We start from the raw sequence: 14,740 nt of genomic DNA, 5'->3' as shown, positions 1-14,740 counted from the left end.
ATTATACATTAAAATATTATAACAAATTAAAATACTGCAAGGAATGGTAATAAAACCATATTAATAAAACACACACACACACACACATGCACACACGCACGCACACACAAATATACAATGATGAGCATATCGTATTTCTGTCTAAACTTCTTTTAAACAAGATTGAGAAGCAAAATTGTGTAAGATATTAAAAGATATTGTCAGGTTTTTTTTTACCTCTATTATTATTATTATTATTATAATAAAAAAAATTATCAATAATAAACACAAAAAATCAAATACAAGAAAATGATGGACATTTCGTGATTTTTTAAAAGTTTTCTAGAACTTTTTCATTACACAGTATTTTAATTATTTTGGTGTGTGAATAATATAATGAGCCTGAAGTATTCAGAGCATGTCCATGTCCAGACATGTTTGGTGTGACCTCTTAAGTGACACCAGCAGGCTCCATTCAGACTTTAATACTCTTTCATCAGAGTATTCAAACATTCAAATTAGTGCCATTTGTTCACTATAAGCTGTGAAAAACTACACGTTCCCCTTTGTCATTTAGGCTTTATTTAGTGAGAGGATCTCACGCAGAAGGTGTGAACTTCATTGCTCCAGTCCCCCGTCTTCGTCTCCCTCCCTCCCCCTTGCCCACACACACCTCACTTTATCTCCACCCACTGACACACTCCCTCTCTCATACACTCTCCTCTCGCCTGTCTGCTGCTTCAGTATCAGTCTTGTCTCTCTGGTGAACAGACACACACACACTCACTCACTCCAGGGAGGTTGGATTACAACAGGGATCACTAAACTATATTGATCTTGCAGGCAGATACATCAGCACTCTCTCATCGAGGAGATACACACACTGTCCCAGGATCAACATGGGGAGTAGTATGTCATGCGTCCCCCAACACAACTTCAGGTTCTCCAGCAAGAGCTTCATACGCAGGAACAGGTAAGAACCATGAGATACTACCTTAAAACGACCAAGTTTTAAAAGTATGAAGACATGTCAAGCAAACTAGAGGGATGTCATGAAATGTTCCGACGTTTAATGTATGAGTTTGATATTGGACTGAAATGGCAGAAGTTTGGAAATGAAATAACAATATTATAACTCAAACATCGGTAGTTTTGTCTTGTTTTCCAGTAGAAATGTGTAATCATCATTAAAATGAGATAAATTCACTTGAGAAGCAAACTTGTGTACACTGAAAACTATTTGATGTAGAAACTATTTTTACACAGAAATGTCTTATAAATTTCACAATTACACACAAATGCACACATTTAATTAAACATGCAATTTTAATGCAGAAAAAACTGAAATACTATTTACTGTAAAACAAACTCTAATAATCTGTTTAATTTACAACAAAAAACATCATTTTTTTACAGTGTATAATATATTCATTTATAAGATTTGGTTTCAGAAAATATATTTTGAATTCATTATATTTTCCTCACCCCACTGTGAAACAGGTTTTTTTTTGCCTAATTTATATTTTTTAAATATGAAAATAATAATAATTATTTAATTAAATATAATTTTAATTGTATACTTTTATATTTAAAAGAAGGAAAAATTGCCAAAAAGGTAAAAAAAAAAAAGATCAGTCATATTCTGTGAAAATACTTTTAGCTTTTGCCATTTTGCTTCTTAAAAGGTTTAGTAATATATAATGATTTTCTAATGGAGAACAAGACAAAAAAATTCTCATTGAAAAATGATATTTTATAGCACACTGACATGATGAACATGGGTTAGTGATTTGAATTTAGCGGTGTAATGATGCTGCCTGTAAATCTCATTAGCTCAGCGTCAGGATCTCACTTCACACTGACTGATACATTCATCTGCTGATAGAATTCACAAGTGTAATGAAGTTAGCTCTATTTCTGTTTCCAGTGCAGCCTTCAGGGAAGGTTCTCAGGTTTTGTGGTTTTTTGAGAGAATTGGGTTTATCCTGCACAGAAAGTAATACTATTGTGCTTGCACTGCTAGTGACAGTGATCCGCATAATTTACTGCTGTCCAATTTGGACAGCTCTTCCGACTACCTGTCAGTAAAATAGACAGTTGGCCTATTTTAAATCAGACCGTTTGTCTGTTGTGTCTGGTTTGCATGTCCTCTGAATGTTAGTTACTGGGTTCAGTTAGGGTTCAGAGTCCGAGCCCATAAAAAAAGTCTTTGTATTTTTACTGCGAACATATCAGATCAAAGTTCAGTGAAGCGGGACCCGGCCCCTTTAAAACCCAGGACCCCTATCAGATTTAAAATAAGTCCTCTCAATGGTTGCATTTTTAATGAAAACAAAAGGTGATCTGCTGGAAATAGTTGATGCCTCTTACATAAAGTTACAAAGTTGTCGCTGTCAAACTTTCATCACTTTTACGAGCATGTTCTGTGCAACAAACTACCTACAACCTGCATTCTTCTCCCGGATGAATTCTCCGGATGCCAAACGCGTTCATCACTGAGTCCTAGTAAATCACCGATACTTCCCATTATTGTCTGCATGAATGAGCCCAGTGTTGTTATGCTAATTGCATTCAAAGCAGAGACAGATTGACAAAGAGAGAGAAGAAAAACATGGGAGTCACTGAGGACGTGTCTCTCGCTAAGGATGACTTTGACTTGCTTAGCTTATCGTTTGGCGGGAAGGACTTCATTATACAGATCTGACACTAATGATTATAAATGGGGGTCATGGGTAACAAAAGGCATTTCATGAGCGGTGCATTGTGGTTTGTAACATAAGCTTTATTGTTTTTTTCTCTTTAAATGGTGCAGACAGAGATGTTAATCTGATATGTTGACTTGTGCAAGCTAAGGAAGAATGGACATGTGTAATGGTGATGTAATCTTTTGTGTGGGACACTGAGCACCAGAATCTTCACAGACAGATTGACTCTGACTGATTAACTGATCATCTTGAGTCAAGATAACCCCTGTGTGGGGTCACATCCATTTTTCTTATCCCACAACCCTATACTTGACTAACTAGGGTCTACTGTTTTATGAGCAGCAGCCGTTTATTCCGGAAAAAGTACCCGCAGGAGGGCCAGGAGAAGTCCAATAGCATCATCAACATTCTCTGCACTGTCACCCCAAGAAAGGTGAAGAACCTCCCAGCTAATGATTTTTCTAACCTTCTCAGTAAATCATGAAAAGTTCTGTGAATGTTCAAAACACCTAATTTTGTATGTTTTAACAGAGTTTTTCTTGGGTTATACTAACATCTTGTAAAATGTTACCAGAAAACAAGTTTATGTTCTAAGAACGTTTTAAAAACGTTATTTTTGAAAGTTCATTTAAAATGTCAGTTTGTTTTAAATGTTTTAGAAACATTATGGAATTATTCAAAATTTGAAGCTTTTGAATGTTCACAGAATATTTGGAAATAGCGTTCTCATAACTTACGACACTGGTTTCAGAACGTAAACGTATAAATATTATTTTGATGCTAACATGTTGCAAATGTTTTTCAAGCTAACTTAAAAAAATTCTAAGAACATGTTTTGTTTGTAACTTTGAGAAAACCTTTAAAGAACTTTAGACAAAAGTTCTGAAAACACTGCCTATTAGCTGGGATTTCACATTTAATGCGTACAACTGTGCATATCAGATGTAACTGAGAAAAGGAACTCATTTTTAACACTGTGTTGACATAGGAAATGTCACCCAAAGATCTCCAGACGATCGAGAACATCAAATGGGACCCTCCGTTCCCCTACGACCCAGCTAGTGGATGGAAAAAGAGCAGCATCAATGTAAAGAACTATGGCAGAATGATCCACAGCTCCAAAGTCCGCTTCCGCTTCCTGCACTGCCAGGTAAGACACACCAACTCGCATCTAAAACACATACCCAATCAAACTACAAACAAACACGCAGTCGTCAAGAATATTCATTCAATAAACCTTTCAAAACAGACTTTCATATGATGATTAAGGTGGTCTGAGCAGCCATAACAGTCACTTACTCACTCTCTATGAGGTAATGCATAACAAACAGATGGAAGATACAAGATGTCACATGGTGGTTGTATGAAGCGCTGTGAGAATGACGTACATGCATTTGCTGAATAATTGATGCAACTCGGTTTGGGGAGTTTAAGCCGTGTCGGAACACGCAGAGATGTAAGGTGTTGTGAAATGGCTCAGAGTTGGGGCAGAGCGGACTGATCAAACCACTTATATATTACACATTGGCTCTGAAGCGTGGGAATCTCTTTAGTTTGATAACATGTGGTCATACTGGGAAAAAAATTTGTATGAAGGTGAAGAAAAGCAAAATACCCCGACACAGGGTGAGGTCAAAGAGGGAACATAATGTACAGTGGTGATATTACAGTTGAAAGGAAATGTTACCTAACAGTATTTGTGATAATGGCATATTCTGTAACATGTGGTAAAGTAAAGGCCTAGATCAGATTAAAGGAAATGAGCTGTCAGTGATAAATCAATGTCAGCTGCTAAACTAGTCTTTAGAGCAAACAAACACTTCTCAGAAAGTTTTCACAAAGAAACTTGATTTACACAGGAGTATTTAATCATTAATTCCAGGGACTGTGAACAAGATGGCTACATTTACCACATATTAATGCCCTGTCTATTTTTTTTTGTTTGTTTTGTCTGAGTGAAATGTTGCATCTTGTTTGGAGTTTGCCTTCAACATGACCTTTGAAAATCTTGTATTCAGACTATGGGAGAGTGAAATCTTTTAATCCGTCAGTGTTGTTAAATTCAAGCCTATAAAGGAGCATTACCTAGAATGATCCTTCTGATTGTGTCGATGCTGAGCTGATGGAATGCGTCTGTTCTTTCAGGATGTGCATAACTGCTATTTGGACCTGTTCCAAACACATCTTCATTTTGTCTCCAACAACACAACTGGACTCACATACCAGGTAAAAGATGCACCTACTGTATTCCGTTTGTTACACACAATAAACAGTGCATACCACAGGTCGAAATGTAAAGGAGCCCCATATATGTCCATGGTTGTGTCACTGCCTTAGGCAGGAACTGTCGTTTGAGTCATGTGGTAACGGAGACGGATATTACAGTCTTTCTATGCTTTGTGATGTAAAATGTGTCACCTCTCCTTGCCAAAAATGCCACATTAAGTTGTATTCAATCATAAAATTTGTCTCTTTCTATTGTGACTTGTATTAATCAGGTTTTATTATGTCTATTCACTAACCTGAGTCATTTGGACAGTAATAAATGTTCATTATCAGTCAAAGAGTGTTGTGCAATACTGAATGTATCAAAGTGACAGACATCTGAAATGTCATACTTTTCATTACAATGAAACATTTATTTGTTAGAAAAAAAAATCGTAAAACTTTCCAATCATTCCCAGGTATAAATTAAAGTTATTTTGTAAAGTATATATTATTGTATATTAAAGTTAAATTGTATATTATAAAATATAATATATAAAATACAATTTTTATTTTCAATTTTAAAAATGTAAAAAAACCTTTTTTTTTAATTAAAAAAACTTTTTTACTGTTTTAAAAATAAATAAATGTGTAAATAATTTTGAATTCCATATTTTCAATGTGGATTTTTTCATTTTTACAGGGAACACTTCCTCTCAAAGAGCTTACAATTTGCAAGGTGCAGAACAGGAACAGCTTTGGTGATCTGCAGGAATTTGCATTCCAGATAAATGGTGAGTGTGCTTGATAATTCAGGGCTGAACAAACAGGAAAGGGTATGCAAGAAACACAAGATAAAGCAACATGGAGATATAGTTACATACATATAATTGCCCAATACAAAGTTTTGTATTTCTGTAATATTTTATTTTTTACATTTTGGAGGTCTATTTTTATTTATTTATTTTTATTTTTTAATTTAATTTTTAATTTATTTTAATTTATTTTTTTATTCTAAACCCCGTTGTTCTCAGTGAGATTTAAGGGTGGAATTTGTGACTCTAAACTAACCAGAAAACAAAAGACGGATGAGGCATACATTGTAAAGGCACACTATGTAAGCTTAAAAAAACACTTTCCATGTTTCCTCTGGACATTCAAGAGGTTCAAAAGCACTAAGACTAACTAAACCCTCCTCCATTTGCCACTAGTCAGAAGAGAGATAAATTGTCCCCAAGACCCCCCTTGTTATACAACAGGTGCTCCTGAACTCGCTCAGCTGGAGCTACGAGGATTTTTAATTTATTTTAATTTATTTTTTTATTCTAAACCCCGTTGTTCTCAGTGATATTTAAGGGTGGAATTTGTGACTCTAAACTAACCAGAAAACAAAAGACAGATGAGGCATACATTGTAAAGGCACACTATGTAAGCTTAAAAAAACACTTTCCATGTTTCCTCTGGACATTCCAGAGGTTCAAAAGCACTAAGACTAACTAAACCCTCCTCCATTTGCCACTAGTCAGAAGAGAGATAAATTGTCCCCAAGACCCCCCTTGTTATACAACAGGTGCTCCTGAACTCGCTCAGCTGGAGCTACGAGGGCCCTTTCTTTCTTCACCTCTCTGTCACAGTTAAAGTACTCCGCATTCCAGAGCACTGGACCTGAACACACAAGTTTGCTTATAATTTTTTTATGACAATTTACCACATTAGAAAATATTGACTTTATTGCTTTGTCACGCTGAGCAATCAACAAAAAGCTTCAAACTATGCTTAACGTTCTCGGAAGAAGAGTCAATGTGACCGTGATTGAATGAAAAATAATTAAAGCTTAACCGTTATGTGATGTTAAATCCCACTTTCCAAATTAGTGAATAAATCTTCTTATTTGCCACAACATTATATCAGATAGGACTCACTACTGTATTTTAGATTGGAAAGATGATGTCTTAGATTGCTGGGAGTGAGATTTGGGAATCTATGAGGCACACAGCAGCATTTCCAGTCCTGACTAAATATGTAACCTGGGAAAAAAGGACCAAGTCTTGCACATGAACACGTGCCTTTGCTAAAAACGCATCACATCTAACTGGAAATGACTGTACAGGGCAGGTCAGAGTGGCTGATATCTACGCTGATAATGGCTGGAATGCGAGTCTGATAAAAGTGAGATTCCAGGTTTGATGCATTCTTTCAGAATAGCTATTTTCAAGAAGGGACAACAGGTTTATTGCAAATGCATGGCATGTTGTAATGTTAAGAGCTCTTGAAACAGATTATTTGCTCTCAGGGTCTGAAGTGTCAACACTGACATTTTGACATGAATCAGAGCAACGGTATCTAGACAAAATGCATCTATACTTAAAAACAAGATATTCACTAAAATATTCAGCAACCTGTTGCAGGCTCTTAAAGAGATCCAGATGGTCACTGGTTGTAGTCATCTGACCTAACCTCTGACCCCTTGTCCCCGTTCCCCTTTGTAGGGGTCAGCTTGAACCCTATCATCGTGTACTGCTCGACAGAGGAGGAGATGAACAACTGGTTTGGCCTTTTGAAAGAACAAATCGAGGCCAATGGCGGCACTGCAATCACACCAGAGACATACACAAGAATTAAGGTATTGCAAAATCTACCTTTTATCAGAAGTACCTGTACTTGCTAGCTGCCAAATCAAAGTGTATGACAATGAACATGTTAAAAAAAAGGTGTTAATTCAGGTCAGAGTGACTAATGTTGGTCATTGTCCTTTGGGATTTCATAAGGGAGTGGTTTCTTTTGTGGTCACCTTAGCTGGATTTGAAAAAGACATGTTTTCTTTCCTGTTCTGACACATCATGCTATTGCGGCAAGTGAGCTCACTGAGCAAAACATCCGCATCCCATAATTAGCAGAGATGTGCAATCAAGAAGCAATGGATTTCTCTAAAATTCCCAATGCTAATAACACTCCTTTATCTTTCACATGACATAACAAGACACATCATGCCAGTTTTAACTTTTGAACATGGATTTAAACCCAATATTGCCTCCAAAGGTACAGTACTCAGAAGAGTCCAAAGTGGAAAAGGAGGAGCTGAGGAACTCCATCAGTAAAGAGCCCATTTATGAGTGGGAGGGCTCGCAACGAGAGAGTCTAGGGCCCATTACTTACGTCACGAAAGTCAAGCTGCAACACATGCCTTGTCAGGTAAGAGCTCTCCAAGCTGTTGTCCTTATCTCGTCCTTTATTTTGGTTAGATTATTTATACAACCTGAACATTTTTTTTTGCATAAATGCAATGGCATAAAACAACAGCATTATATCAGAAAGTTCTGTCCCATATTCAGAATTTGTACTCTGCATTTAACCCATCCGAGTGCACAAACACAGCAGTGAGTAGTGAACACACACACATCCAGAGCAGTGGGCAGGCATTTTTGCTGTGGTGCCTAGGGAGTAGTTGGGGGTTCGGTGCCTTGCTGAAGGTTCTCACCTCAGTTGTTGTATTGAGGGTGGAAGAGAGCATTGAACAACCACTCCCCCCACCTACAATCCCTGTCAGTACCGAGACTCAAACCCACAACCTTTGGGTTAGAAGTCCGACTCTCTAACCATTAGGCCACAACTGCCCCCGTCCTAATGATTATTTTAATATGAAGCTATTTTATTTATTACTCAAAACATTATAAGGAAATCGAATTACCGTTAAGTTCATTTGAACACAGTGGCATTACACAGAAAGACGTTCACTCTGAAAAGCCTTTGAATTAATTGTTTGGTCTTAGCATGAGGAGGGTCTAAATTCACTTCCATGCTTTCTCAAGAGGTGCAAAGCAAGCTCGGTTTACTCTCAGGGTCTGTTTTGGCATGGCCACTTTCACACTACCCTCATTAGTCAAAGTCTGCCTGGATTCAGCAGGTTTCATTGAACCGACAGCATAAACACAAACCACGTCAGTTCATACTATGGGGACTGTAGTGTAACCAAATAGCCAGTGTACGTGTGGCCAAATATCTAAACCTTTTCCCAGAGAGTGAGGGAGGGTGAGCAACTGATAGTCCTTAAGTGTACTGTGAGAGTGGAGAGGATCTGCTTGTGAAAAGGGTGTGTAAACCAGTTGCTTGCCTCACGCATTTGATTTGACTCACACAACAGCTGTCTTTGAACACACCCTGAACCGAGTTAAAACACACACTCGTGGTCGGAGCAAGACCTCAGGGAAATCTGTGCTTTACACATTGTAGTGCAAAGTAACGGTCAGCTTCTTAGATATTATTATACAACCGTTTGTTCCGGTCCTTGAATTCCATTCCAACATGATTTTGGATTTTCAACTGTTTGTTTCACTCCGCTTGTCTATATTTGGGTGTTAGTAGTGATGAGCGCTTTCGAACCAGTACTTCATGAAGCTTCAATGCTTTTGCGAATCTTTTGTTTTCGAATCCGTGGTTCGAACCAAACTCGCCAAGTCAGGTGATTTCAGCAAACAAGGCTACTGTTTCGAAACTGTTCAAATTCCGATGGTTCACAGTTCTTATTGGTTTGTAAAAGGGGTCTTTGCAGGTTTGGGTTGAGCTCTTGTTGCATTTACACCATTTTGACCAGCAGGTAATGTCAGCTTGCGGTTTTCAGGCGCTTCGAAACAATTAATCATTTTGCGACGCAATTGGTTCAGTTGATTCAGATTTTTGAATCACCCTCACCCTCATGTCTTTTCAAACCCGTAAGACCTTCGTTCATCTTCGGAACACAAATTAAGATATTTTTGATGGAATCTGAGAGCTGTCTGACCCTGCATAGACAGCAATACAACTGAAATGTTCCCAAGTCCAGAGACGTAGCAAGGAAATCGGTAAAATACGACTTCATTCAACAATTCGTCTCCTCCGCATCACCCTGTAGCGCCATTTTGGAGAGTATCCGTTGGGGGGTCAGACAGCTCTGACAGATTCCATCAAAAATATCTTAATTTGTGTTCCAAAGATGAACGAAGGTCTTACGGGTTTGAAACAACATGAGGGTGAGTAATTAATGACAGAATTTTTGGGTGAACTAACCCTTTAATTTCTCCCATCACTAGCCGTGAGTCATTGAATCATTCACTCAAACTATTTGTTCAAACACACTGATTCACTTAGGGATGCAAGAGTGAGTCATTTAAACAGTCTTTCGATCGATTTGTTCAAAAACACTGATTCCTTTAGGTACACAACTATACAGACGCACTAGCTCTGCTGCTTATTTGTTCAAACCCGTAAGACCTTCGTTCATCTTCGGAACACAAATTAAGATATTTTTGATGGAATCTGAGAGCTGTCTGACCCTGCATAGACAGCAATACAACTGAAATGTTCCCAAGTCCAGAGACGTAGCAAGGAAATCGGTAAAATACGACTTCATTCAACAATTCGTCTCCTCCGCATCACCCTGTAGCGCCATTTTGGAGAGTATCCGTTGGACGTAAACAGCGTATGCTGTTCTGTGTCAGCTGCTTCATGCCGGATCTGTTTCCTACTTTGTTTTGATTTGATCTGAACGAAAATAGCGTATCCGTGTGCCGCAACTGACTCAGAACAGCATACGCTGTTTACATCTAGCGGATATTCTCCAAAATGGCGAACAAAGGAGACGAATTGTTGAATAAAGTCGTTATTTTTTTTCTTTTGCGCACAAAAAGAATTCTCGGAGCTTCGTAAAATTACGGTTGAACCGGTCTTACGGGTTTGAAACAACATGAGGGTGAGTAATTAATGACAGAATTTTTGGGTGAACTAACCCTTTAATTTCTCCCATCACTAGCCGTGAGTCATTGAATCATTCACTCAAACTATTTGTTCAAACACACTGATTCACTTAGGGATGCAAGAGTGAGTCATTTAAACAGTCTTTCGATCGATTTGTTCAAAAACACTGATTCCTTTAGGTACACAACTATACAGACGCACTAGCTCTGCTGCTTATTTGGAAATAGTTTGTTGGTGGAGCAAAAATAGATGAAGTAACTGCAAGAAAGTGTCCAAAACAAGTTACTCAATATTTGCTCGCCGTGAGTCATTGAATCATTCACTCAAACTATTTGTTCAAACACACTGATTCACTTAGGGATGCAAGAGTGAGTCATTTAAACAGTCTTTCGATCGATTTGTTCAAAAACACTAATTCCTTTAGGTACACAACTATACAGACGCACTAGCTCTGCTGCTTATTTGGAAATAGTTTGTTGGTGGAGCAAAAATAGATGAAGTAACTGCAAGAAAGTGTCCAAAACAAGTTACTCAATATTTGCTTCTTGCCTTTTTTACTGTAGTGTAAGCAATAATGAACGTGATTCAATTCCTCTGTTTGACTCACAGGAGCAGTATGACCGTCTGCTGGTGTTGTATCCCAACTATCTCATAATTCTGTCAGAAGAGAGTGATGGCCTCTTTTACAAGGTATCTCAAAATAACTTCATTTGCACAACAGTTAAGTTTATTGTATGGAGTAATCCAGTGACGCAAATAATCTTGAATGCATTTGCAATTGCAGGGCAAACTTCCTCTCAACATGATCACAGTTACAACTCCCTGCCAGGACATCAAGCCCAACACATTTATGATTGAGGGTGAGTTAACAAGTCAAACTTCAGTTGCTGGATGTTATCGTTCTTGGCAAAGATCTGATATGTGCCATAAAGATGAGTGTAAACTCTTACTGTTTTCCTATCATGCTGTGCCCTGTTTCTGCACAGATTCATGAATCTAACTCTTGTGGGTTTTGTTGTTAGGGAAGTTGATAAACCCCATCGTTGTGTCCTGTCTGGACAAAAGCGAGTTCAATGACTGGATCCTGTATTTCAAAAGCGCTGACGTCCCCATCCTCAGCCCTCCTCCCCCGGTCTATGACATAATTTACACTCCAACACAGAAACAGGTGAGCGATCACTTCCATCTTGGTGTTGAATATCTTACACTGAACAAAATTATAAACGCAAAGCAACACTTTTGTTTTTGCCCCCATTTTTCATGATCTGAACTCAAAGATCTAAGAATTTTTCTATGTACACAAAAGGCCTATTTCTCTCAAATATTGTTCACAAATCTATCTAAATCTGTGTTAGTGAGCACTTCTCCTTTGCCGAGATAATCCATCCACCTCACAGGTGTGGCATATCATCTTACTGGCCTCAAACTTTTGAAAGGTAAAGAAATGTTTATTTTATGAATAGGACAAAAAGTTGGATAGAAATATTGCTCTACATTTGTGTAGCTTCAAAACAGTATAACATAAATGAACTCCTGTTCTCCTGTCTTTTACAGAGAGGTTTCTCAGGTCACATTGTCATGGAGGCGCAGCAGATATCTTACGGTTACTCGCCAGGTGAGAATTTTTTACATACTAAAGTCAGGAGGCAATTCACAATGGCATGACGATATGCATGTTTCACGGATGTAGAAAGAGAAATAGATACGCAAGATATGTACAGCAAGTTGCACAACCAGTTTTGTGGCCACAAGTTTTGTTGAAATGTTGACCTAGATCATGAGTACGTTTTATAGACTGGTCGAAAATAAAATGGTTTAATTGAATAGCTTAATCGTCTAATTAGGCCACATGTATACACACTCACTTGTCAGGCTTAAACAACACCATAGGGAGGAAATAATCCATGGTGACATGTGCATAGACCAGACTCTCACGGCACAGCTAATAGGATGGTTTTAGAATGACCTTCTCCAACGCGCGCACACACACAGAGGGTTTGATGGGGTGTGTGGTTGCCCAGGCAGGACATGGCAGTGGAAACAAGAGTGCAGATGAAGGGGCATGTGCGTGTATGTTTGTGTGTGTAATATGGCTCAGGTCCAGGGTATTTTAAATGACAGCACTGCAGGTGGCACATGAAGGAAAGACCAGCGAAAGGACAGAATTACCACAGAGGGTGATTTAAAGCTCACAAGTGGGAGATCCTGTAAGACATTCAGAGCCTCTCTGTGAAAAAGAACACAACAAACGATATGTTAGATCTTAAATTACGGCATTAAGTATTTAGATGGCTCAATTTACTAACAACTTAACCTTAGTGAGTGGATTTTGACTTAAATTATACATTTTTCTAAATTGAATCCCAGTATCGGAAGACAGTTTAAGTTGGTCAAAATTTTGTAGAAAAACCATTCAACTAAATATTTCAAGTATTTGAAGACATTAATCATTGTCTTTTGCTTCTTACAGATGACTCTTACCTTCAGCCAGTGGATCCAGATGACCAGGAAATGGACTATGATAACATATGGGAGTTTGACCCAGATAATAGGATGATTCAACCCCTGCCTGGAACGTCACCACACCGGACACTGGCTTACTTTGGAGCTCAAGGCCTGGGCGCTATGACAACACAGCAGAGATGGTCATAAAAGAGAACAATGGGCTTATGCCCGTCCGGACTTGCACACATAGCAGACTAATCAAAGCCACACATGCACACTGGGCATGTTTTCACCAAGGGCTGGCATGCCCGAGTATCTGGATATTCACAGTTTGTTTATTCAGTGGCTTTATGACATATTTTGCACATGTAATATCCTTTCATTTTGTGGTGATGACTTCAGACTGCTGTATGCATTCGGTACGAATAAGTGTATTAGTCATTGACGCATTTATGTATATATGAATATAAGAAAAATAGAAAACTTTCGTAACATTATAAATGTCTTTACTGTCTCTTTTGATCAATTTAATGCATCCTTGCTGAATAAAAGTGAAAGTGAAAAGTGAAACACACACACACACTGTGAACACACACCCGGAGCAGTATTAATTTCTTTAAAAAACATCTTACTGGCCTCAAACTTTTGAAAGGTAAAGAAATGTTTATTTTATGAATAGGACAAAAAGTTGGATAGAAATATTGCTCTACATTTGTGTAGCTTCAAAACAGTATAACATAAATGAACTCCTGTTCTCCTGTCTTTTACAGAGAGGTTTCTCAGGTCACATTGTCATGGAGGCGCAGCAGATATCTTACGGTTACTCGCCAGGTGAGAATTTTTTACATACTAAAGTCAGGAGGCAATTCACAATGGCATGACGATATGCATGTTTCACGGATGTAGAAAGAGAAATAGATACGCAAGATATGTACAGCAAGTTGCACAACCAGTTTTGTGGCCACAAGTTTTGTTGAAATGTTGACCTAGATCATGAGTACGTTTTATAGACTGGTCGAAAATAAAATGGTTTAATTGAATAGCTTAATCGTCTAATTAGGCCACATGTATACACACTCACTTGTCAGGCTTAAACAACACCATAGGGAGGAAATAATCCATGGTGACATGTGCATAGACCAGACTCTCACGGCACAGCTAATAGGATGGTTTTAGAATGACCTTCTCCAACGCGCGCACACACACAGAGGGTTTGATGGGGTGTGTGGTTGCCCAGGCAGGACATGGCAGTGGAAACAAGAGTGCAGATGAAGGGGCATGTGCGTGTATGTTTGTGTGTGTAATATGGCTCAGGTCCAGGGTATTTTAAATGACAGCACTGCAGGTGGCACATGAAGGAAAGACCAGCGAAAGGACAGAATTACCACAGAGGGTGATTTAAAGCTCACAAGTGGGAGATCCTGTAAGACATTCAGAGCCTCTCTGTGAAAAAGAACACAACAAACGATATGTTAGATCTTAAATTACGGCATTAAGTATTTAGATGGCTCAATTTACTAACAACTTAACCTTAGTGAGTGGATTTTGACTTAAATTATACATTTTTCTAAATTGAATCCCAGTATCGGAAGACAGTTTAAGTTGGTTCTTTCAAATACAAATCTTTGTAATCCCAGGCTATCTGTAATCAGAAGCACATTTATAACTGGAATATA

General features: G+C 38.2%; 1 protein-coding gene across 1 annotated transcript; it reads left to right on the top strand.

Annotated features, from left to right (window-relative positions):
• The first annotated feature begins 710 nt into the window (after positions 1 to 710).
• LOC107572645 (pleckstrin homology domain-containing family N member 1-like) lies at positions 711 to 13,544 on the top strand. Its single transcript, XM_016259070.1, has 13 exons — positions 711 to 952; positions 3,027 to 3,117; positions 3,673 to 3,834; positions 4,830 to 4,910; positions 5,593 to 5,683; positions 7,379 to 7,512; positions 7,929 to 8,081; positions 11,229 to 11,309; positions 11,404 to 11,479; positions 11,642 to 11,787; positions 12,017 to 12,018; positions 12,083 to 12,234; positions 13,090 to 13,544. Exons 1-13 carry the CDS (start codon positions 879 to 881, stop codon positions 13,269 to 13,271), a joined length of 1,425 nt encoding a protein of 474 aa, XP_016114556.1. The 5' UTR covers positions 711 to 878; the 3' UTR covers positions 13,272 to 13,544.
• The last annotated feature ends 1,196 nt before the right edge of the window (positions 13,545 to 14,740 follow it).

The sequence above is a fragment of the Sinocyclocheilus grahami genome, unplaced genomic scaffold, assembly GCF_001515645.1.
Source record: "Sinocyclocheilus grahami isolate Dianchi unplaced genomic scaffold, SAMN03320097.WGS_v1.1 scaffold1786.1, whole genome shotgun sequence".
Classification (NCBI taxonomy): Eukaryota; Metazoa; Chordata; class Actinopteri; order Cypriniformes; family Cyprinidae; genus Sinocyclocheilus; species Sinocyclocheilus grahami.
This window is presented reverse-complemented; position numbering and strand designations above follow the sequence as displayed.